Source organism: Symsagittifera roscoffensis, chromosome 2 (genome assembly GCF_963678635.1).
Source record: "Symsagittifera roscoffensis chromosome 2, txSymRosc1.1, whole genome shotgun sequence".
Classification (NCBI taxonomy): Eukaryota; Metazoa; Xenacoelomorpha; order Acoela; family Convolutidae; genus Symsagittifera; species Symsagittifera roscoffensis.
This window is the reverse complement of record NC_087063.1, coordinates 46,582,833-46,591,820: the sequence shown is the minus strand read 5'-3', so window position 1 is coordinate 46,591,820 and position 8,988 is coordinate 46,582,833. Positions and strand designations below refer to the sequence as shown.

Genomic DNA, 8,988 nt, shown 5'->3' with positions numbered 1-8,988 from the left:
CTTCAAATCTTACAGAGGCACGTTTTAATATATATTTTTCGTTATGATGTGTAGTAAAGATGGCTGCATCAGCCTTTGACTCCAATGCCAGATGCAATCAGCTATTCAGTAATTGAGGGGGAAAAAACAAATGTATCTTGAGACGTTAAATTTTAAGATATCTATTGACAATAGAGGATGTTCTCTATAAAAAGACTTAAAAGATCATTTTCAAAGGTATCAATAAACAGAGCATAAACACTCATCAAAATCACAGAAGCAAGTTATTTAGCGCTGGCAAATTTGGAAACCATTTACAGCTAGTCGAAACATTGCCTAAGACTGTGCTTTCATCCTTACAACTGGGGATCAACTCCAAATATTTCGGAATATTATGCAAATAAGTTCATTTGATTTCTCCACAATCCTGAACTGTAACATTTTGAGAAGGCTTGCCACTTTTGGAGCCCATGGATTCCATTTGTCTCACTACATCAGCACCTTGGACTACCTCTCCAAACACAACATGTTTGCCATCTAGCCACGTGGTTGCAGCTGTAGTTATGAAAAACTGGCTGCCATTCGTGTTTGGTCCCGAATTGGCCATAGACAGAAGATAAGGTTTCTCGTGCTTCACCTACAGAAACAATGTTGAAGTTTTTAGTAATAATATTAGTTTTTAGGTTAGGTCAATCTAGGTAGGAATTAGTCTGACGCTCTTTCTCGGCGCCTGGATTAGTTATTTTATATATTTAAAGGAAGTGGAAAATACCTAGAAGATTCATTCTGAAACTATCGATTGTTGTTCCGAACATTTGAAAAAAGGTAGGAACTTTGTATTTGGGTTATTTTAATTTTTTTTTCTTGTATTTTTTCCATGCCAAATCAGCTACCACAAAAAATCATCAGAGAGAGATGAGTGATATATCATATTAGAGCTCTTTCACTCATGATTCGAACATTAAAAAAAACTTTGAAACAATTTTTCCAGAAGTTCGAGCGAGTAAACGTTCGAGCGAGTTATTTCCATTTTGGAAATAAAATTCAAAAAATTTCCGCAAAAAAATTTGAAAAACTTTTTATGAACTTTTGTGTTTCTAGTCAACTTTTTCAAAATATGTTGATCTGTTTGCCTATACAACTATGACTGTCGAATAATCCTAAAATATACTTATACGTCAGATCCTTTCATCACACCACGCAGAAAAAACTACACTAATTTGAAAAAAACGTTTGTAATTTTTAAAGACTATGCTTGGAACAATCTGCCTTACTTGCACAGTAACCGGCTAACCTTGTTGTTCCGACCATTGAAATGGAGCGGAACTTTATATTCGGGTGTATTTTAGTTTGTTTTTTCTTTTTGTTTTCCACGCAAAATCAGGTACCACGAATTATCATCGGACTGGTTTGTATGATAGATCATAGTAGAGCACTTACAGTCGTGATTCGAACCACCTTAAAAAATTTCAAAAAACTTTTCCCCGTGTTGAGAAAATCCGCTTCAAAATTTTTTATATTTCGTCTTATTCAAGCGCAAAAAGCAAGCGAGCAGTCTTATTTTAACTGCTTAAAAGCTTAGAATAGCTTAAATTAAAACTTAGTTTTACTTGAGTAACTTTAGTTTACTTTGAGCATTTTAGCGCATTTTTCGAATCAAAATTTCGAAAAGCTCAAAAACTGTAATAATGAAAATATATATATATATATATAATTATTTTCCATTTTTCAACTAACTTCTCTTTGAAAAACTGTTTTTCAATTTGCTCATTTTACTATGACTGTCGAAAATACTTAATCTCCATTTTTATGCTCAGCTCCTTTTATCATACCACAACGAGAAAAAATGACAACAATTCGAAAAAAAAACTCTTGTATTTTTAAAGCTATGGTCGGAACATTCTATTCTGTGCCAATTGCACAGTAACCGGCAATCATTGCTTTTTTCGTGGTTTTGTTTATTAACCTTGTCAGATGCAAGACCTATAAAAATCAGCAAGACCTGTATAAGAGTACTGACTACGTTCATTACTCTTAATCAATTGACAAAAAACTGATCAAAAAAATTACACCAGTCAAACTGCAAAAAACTTATTTTAATGAAGATCATCGCGAAGGATATGACTTCAACGCAAAAAAAAATCAACAAAGAAGTATCAAGTAAAATTTCGATCAAACTTACCTGTGCAAAAAAAAAACATTTTTTGTTTTAAAGAGGGTGGGCGAAGTTCATTTCAAGCCTTCTTGAATAGATTGCTGAAGGCGATTCGATTTCGAAACAATGGACAAAAATTAAGAGAAAAACAAAACGAATGGGAAATAAGCCGACTGAATTAAAATCATAGGAAAGCTTTGCCAAAAAAAATCACAGTACAGAATCTTGTATGTACCATTTACAACTAACTAAGTTTTTTTAGGCGGCAAAGGTAAGTCTTACAGAGCTCTAAATATACTACCTTTATCCACTCAACTAAAATTACCCAGCAGTCATCATGTCAACAAAACGTGCAGAGTAAAAATTATTATCATGAAAAACATGAATTATGAAACATTTGGAAAACATTACTAGTCCCCCCGAAACACAAACACACTCACAAGAAATTTTTTGCCAATCGCACGATGCAATATAACGCAATCAAGCCAATTTATACCATCGGAAGTCTATGAGGCCAAAAATGGAGAAAATATAAACGGGAAACTCTACAAAAAGAAATTGAAAAAACAAAACGGAAACTACTAAATCTAAATTACTAAATCTGCTAAACTAATCTGAAACAATTGAATTGAGGAATTTTTTTAAGGCAAACATGTTAATTAATGGCTGCTTTTTTTGAAAAAGTCTGTGATTTAGTAACACCGTGAGTTAGAATTACCATTGAAACCTTATTCCACAGTGTTTGAAAACACAAGAGAAGCATCAATTTTACCAATATCCGACGGATAAGTTGGTTTAAGTTTGTCCCAGAAAAACAACACGCTGGTACTATGATTTAGTATCACCAACAAAACCATACTCCTCACTGTTTGAATACACAAAAAAGCATGAATTTTATCAATATCTGACAGATAAGATGGTTCAAATTTGTCCCAGAAAAAAACCGCGCGCCAGGTTTTAGACATATATCGGACGCTTCTGTTGAAAATACTGTCTGCATATCTTTGCTCCGTTCTTTTTCGTTGATATGTATTTCTACTTTTCCTATCGTCTCGTTAAATTATGGAATAAAAGTTTGTTCCTTGAAAACAGATTCTTCTTCTATAGCCTTGTTCTTGGATACGATAAAAACCTTCTTGGATACGATATCTATTTAGAAATAACCGGGTTAACTGATTTTCGATTTTTGGATCTTTGTTTTGATTCATAAACACCAAACACGTACGATCTATTTATGACGCTTTTTAAAATAAAAGGATAAATGATTTCCGTTAGCGCTACTTCTCAGTTGCCGCTCAAATCAATTTGTTCCGGAAAAATTTTAAAAAAACGATCCGGATAATAATTCAGACTTGCATTTGATAGCAAGTCAATGAAAAAACAAATTGTCAGAACAACTGATTAGTTGTGTGTTATTTAGAAAAATGATGTTAGTTTGAAATACTCTGGAAATCTTTATTTTAAAAAAACTTCACGTTTTAATTTTTTCTTATTTCTAATCTAAAAAAATGATTAAAAAAGTTAATTTTGAGACGAGCAGCTTTCCCGAAACAAACTGTTACATGAAAAAACTATTTTCAATAAAAATTGTTGCAATTAGAGATAATTTCGGTTCAAGAAACCTTCTGATAAAAAACTAGGTCACGAACTCTTAACAATCGGCAAACACTAGTCACAGATAAAGCAGCTACATGTGCTAATAAATCGCCCATGCGATGAAACAAAAGTGACACCAAACACCAATAGACACAAATTTACAAACAATAATTTGGAGTATAACAAACTGAAGCCATCCACACTAATTTTGCATGAAATAAATTGGAAAGCAAGCCACATTGTAATAATTATGCATTTCAAAAAAAAGAGAAAAATTCTGAAATCGAGTTTGTATTATTGTTGTTATTTGAAACAAATTGCTTATTTCCGTTCGTTTATTGAGAAAAAAATACATCAGCTAAGTTAACTTTATTACTTTACAAATGTCAAAGCACAAAAGTGGCACCAAAAGTTACAAAAAAGAATAGTCGTACTATTCCACCATGTTCATTAAAGTTTGCGGGTGTAAATAGAGCAGAGGAGCGAGCAATTTTTATCAATAACTCTGTGCTACCATTTCTATCGAAATATGTCTATAAAAGTACTGGAACAATCTAGAACAATCAATGACCATTTGAAACGTTCTAGAGCAGTGTGGAACATTTAGCTTCCGCTTACATTTCCGCTCTCTACTCACCCCCGGCGCCACTGGTCTACAAACTACTACTACTACTACTACACAAACTACTAATCCTCTCCCTAAATATGGCCTTGTGATCGAGTTGTTTATGTGCGGTCTATGACTAATAGCCTTTTTGTGCGTAGCTTTTGACAAGATTAGATCCAAACTTCATTCTCCTGGGAGTGTTGTGATATGCATTTTTAAATCAATTTTAGTGCATTTTCATCTTTTACCTCAAGATAAATAATTAGACCACTAAATATGTAAACCTGAAAACTAAATCAATTTTTTTTTCTGCTGACAATCACTTCAAAAATGTCTTGAATAAAATCGTCAACTTACATCAAAATTTTCATCAGGGAATTTCTTTCCAAAGATACTTTTTCCGCCAGTCCCATTGAAATTGGTGAAATCTCCGCCTTGGCACATGAATTCCGGAATGATCCGATGGAATGGGCAGCTTTTATACCCAAAACCTTTTTCACCTAAACCGCAATGACATGAAAGGGCGCCCCGGATTAGGCTCAATTTTAATTTTTGCATCACTTGCGATATCGCAAAAATAGCATTGCAAGCTAGCATATAGGGAGGGAAAGAGCAGCCGTGGCCGAGTGGGTTAGGAACACGTCTCTCACCACGAGGGAACGAGGGACATGCGTTCGAATCCCACTTCGGTCAAGGTTTAAGGGGTCCCAGGTTCATCCGCGTCCTCAAGGTATGACCGGCTGCGGCGAGATAGATGACATATCCCTCCCCCTCGGTTGGTCCTGCACTGAGCACGACCAGTGGCTAATAAAAAAAAACAGGGAAAGAAAGGAGAGCTAATAAATCCAAAGCAAACGGAAATATTTTCAAAAATCACAACTAAAAAATTCAAAATATTATCTGGAACAATGTTCTCTTGGCAAAAAACATGTCCAGAAACACATTCGACGGCGTTTAATGAAAATTCAGAATCAACTATCGAGCAAAAATAAAACTGTTTTCATGAAAAACTTTGAACTATAAATTCTTTTATGAGATTTTTAACGCTCTGTGCGATCAAGAGGAAAGCATACAATTTATCGTTTCCTCGAATGACCCAAATTTAAGTTAGTAAGACCATAAAAAATAAGCTGAAATCATTTATGCTGAAAAACTTTTCAAACGAAAAAAAATACGTCAAGATTGTAGAATTACAAATTGCAGGAGTAAATAAAAACCTTAAAAAAAGCAACTACAATGAAAACATACGATATACAGCATACGATGATATTAGATACGATGATTATTGCATACGATTCAACTGGTTGATATTTCCGACAATCATCAAAAAAATTGTGCGTACCTGCTTAGGCAGAAGAGATTTACCCAGCCTGTAATTTCGATTGAACCCAAAACCCCACGTTTGGCTGGGTAGTTCTCGATAAAAGTCAAAAAAAGTTTCAATATACAGCCAAAAAATCAAAACTTTGGCTTTTCAAAAGCCATATTTTTTGTGTCAGAAATTTGGGCGTACTCGTGTATGGAAAGGAGCTTCCCATGACTCTTTCTTTGCATTGAACCCAAAATCTCAAATAAAAGGAAATTTTTCGGTTGAAATTCATAAAATTTAGAAAAACGCTCATAAAATAAAAATAGATTTTTCAGAGGACTACAACTTTTTATGTGAAAAAGTTTAAGCGTAGCCACTTATGGAAGGGAGGTTTCATCCGCTCCATTCATTCGAATAAAAATCTCAAATACGGTAGGTTAGTTTTCGAAGGTTGTAGACAAAAGGCCAGGGGAGTATGCAAGCAAACAAGGGTGTCGTCGTTCTTTCTATGGAAAACCGTTTTTTGAAAATATGTATAGGGGTTTGAGAAAAAAATTTTTTTTTTGCGAAAAGCGATAAAACATTTACCACAGCATTTCAAAAAAAAATAAAATTTAAAAACCCAATCACATACCTTTTCATCAAAACTGTTTTTTATCAAAAATCAATTCTAGACAAACATGCCACGCAAGACATTTAAATTCAAATTAGCAACAGAACAAGACTTATGAAGCGGAAACAAGGCCGACATTCTTTGAGCACACACCAGTTGATCTGCAAAAAACTACCCTGTAGAAACTAGTACCCACCCAGTTATTGAGCTAAGTTTCATGAAATTTAACCTGTCAGCTGCATAGCAGCATCATAAAAAACATGGCAGCATCATAAAAAACATAATTTTGTTAAACTAGTTGTTAACCCGAAAAAAGTGGAAAACGGTCAATTAAACGAACCACTATTAAAAAATAAGCTTTTATTATTTACCGAAGGGGCCACTAAGACGATAAAAAGTGGTAAGATGTGACATTAAAAATTTCGGAACAATTGAGTTTTCAAACTTTGAAATCTTGGAACACAAGCTACCTTTAATTCTTTGAAAAACCACAATCAATCATTTTTTGCTCTTGGAGCGACATAAAAAAAAGGTTACTAAACCGATAAAACATACCGAAATCATTGAGGCCGAGCAAAGCTTTTAAGCAAAAAAAAAACGAAATTAAAAACCAAAAAAAACACATCAGGGCCAAACTACAATCTACGATGAAAATTGATAACATTCACAGCATAAAAATCCCAGTTTTGGCAACCGAACAAACAGAACACACGCAGACAAACGAAAGTCCGACAGCTCAAAATTTCCCGTACAACAAGCTTTTTCAATTTCTTTCAAATTGAAAACAATAAGTTGCTGTGGGACTCAAACCCCAGACCGTAGGGCACAAATGTAACAACGTAACTTCTGGGCTAAGTGGTAAGCAGTCTCGAAGTTCACTAATAATAAAGCAACTTCACAATTTCTTAAAAATGTGTAGGAAAAGTTGATTAAAGGGAAAAAGTCTAGTTCCCGATTACAAGAAATTTGATTTCGCAGGTTGTAATGATGTTGATATTTTTGTTTAGATTAATCAATTTCAGCTGTTTTTTTTTTAAATTTCCATATTAATAGGTATGTGGCACGAAATTGAAAAATTGTTTACTTGCTATCAGTTCTATTCCAAATTTAGAAAAGAAACACATTGAACCAAGTGCTGACTTATTTCAAAACACCCTAAAGCACGGCTCAAATAATTGTAGGGTTTCAGATTTTCAAAAAAAACTATATGCAAACGTAAAACTAGACGTAGGCATCCAACAGTGCTTTTTACAAGCCCTCACGTTTATCATTTACTGCCATCAAGCGTTTTATCCCGCGTACTAATTTATCAGACTCTTTTTTTTCTTTGAAATAATATTTATGAAATATCACAACACCCTAAAAGTCAGTTTAGAAAACGTAAAATTCGAAAACTTGAGCAAAAATATTTGTATGGAGCGGAAAAGGAGGGAATCTGCAATTGCTGATAGAAAACTGACATCACCCCCACCAAAAAGTCCGACAATTTTAAACTTAATGGTATTTTTTTATTTGAAATATAACAACTTTGAAAATTAGAAAAAATAAGAAAGTAGGAGGCGTTGAGCAGTTATATTTCGAGGCCAGCTATGAACTTCCTGAGACTACCTTGGCAGCACCCCACTATTGGATCGCTTGTTTTCAAAAATGGCGAAATAAATACTGAATTCACACAAGTAGTAGGATGTTGGAGGTTAAGTGGGGGTGGGGGGGGGGGGGGGGGGGGGGGGAGAGGGGTTGAGGGGGGGGTGCGGTCCCTGCAGACCTTACCAATGCCATTCCCAATCTTAATACATTGTAGGATCTATGCCTTATCTTAATACATAGCTTGCAGACCGGTTGCTCTATCCCCTATCTTACAACATGGGGGTCTGCAGGGACCCCCTCCACTTAACCTCCAACATCTACTACTCACACAGGACAATCGAAAAACTTCTTTAGCATTGCAATATACGATATAGCATAAATGTGAAAAAGTCATTCGTTAAACATGCAAAAATAGTACGTTGAAAAAGCTTTCAACATGGCGAGATAGTGATGCCCGCATTTACATATATAGATAGATAAAAGATGGATTACCTGAACACAGAACTCGGAAATTTTCGGCAGTCTTTGGTGTGATGTCATCATACAATTGGAAAACAATACGACCCACATTCCTGCCTCCGATAGCTATCTCCATGTAACACGTTGACCTCTTGGCTTCAGAATCTGCTTTTGGAACCACTTCGTGCGAATCTTTGCTAAATACAAAACCGTTCGACGAAAATATCCATCATACTTTTCCATACTTTTTAAGTTTAAAACAGATTGTTTGCAACAAAAAAAACTGCGCGAAGTGAAGGAATAAAAAAAAATCACTTCGTTCATTCGAAGAGTCAAGAAAAAAAATGGTCTAAATATTTTCGCAATTTTCAACGCATTAGCAAAAAGTTTTTGTTATTTAATAGAGATGAATCGGAGCTTCGCACTACTCTAGACACCACAAACAATTAGCATTGCAAGCAGACGGAACATTTTACATTACTTTCATTTACAATTAAAGTGCCAGAGAACAAAAAATCCGAGATAATGCAACGACGCCGACACAACATAGGCAGACAATAGATCGATAAAATGAAACAGTCATGGTCGGATTCGAGCCTAGGACCTTTGCAGTCCGAGGCGCAGTCGTTACCTCTAGGATTATGGCACCAGAGACGCTAAAGAAATTGAATTTTTTTACCAGA

The 8,988-nt window shown here is 34.8% G+C and overlaps 1 protein-coding gene across 1 annotated transcript; it reads right to left on the bottom strand.

The window, feature by feature from the left end:
• Nucleotides 1-135: 135 nt before the first annotated feature.
• LOC134840758 (peptidyl-prolyl cis-trans isomerase-like) lies at nt 136-8,523 on the bottom strand. Its single transcript, XM_063856785.1, has 3 exons — nt 8,339-8,523; nt 4,695-4,837; nt 136-616 (listed from the first exon to the last, which is right to left on the bottom strand). The coding sequence occupies exons 1-3, from the start codon at nt 8,439-8,441 to the stop codon at nt 386-388; spliced, it is 477 nt and encodes a 158-aa protein (XP_063712855.1). The 5' UTR covers nt 8,442-8,523; the 3' UTR covers nt 136-385.
• Between the last annotated feature and the right edge of the window lie 465 nt (nt 8,524-8,988).

Excerpts from the sequence above, each read along its gene's own strand:
- LOC134840758 (XM_063856785.1), bottom strand. The coding sequence starts at position 8,441 with ATGGAGATAGCTATCGGAGGCAGGAATGTGGGTCGTATTGTTTTCCAA. Across the intron at positions 4,838-8,338 it reads TTTCCGAGTTCTGTGTTCAG|GTGAAAAAGGTTTTGGGTAT; the intron begins GTAATCCATCTT and ends ATTGCGGTTTAG. Across the intron at positions 617-4,694 it reads TCCCTGATGAAAATTTTGAT|GTGAAGCACGAGAAACCTTA; the intron begins GTAAGTTGACGA and ends TTGTTTCTGTAG.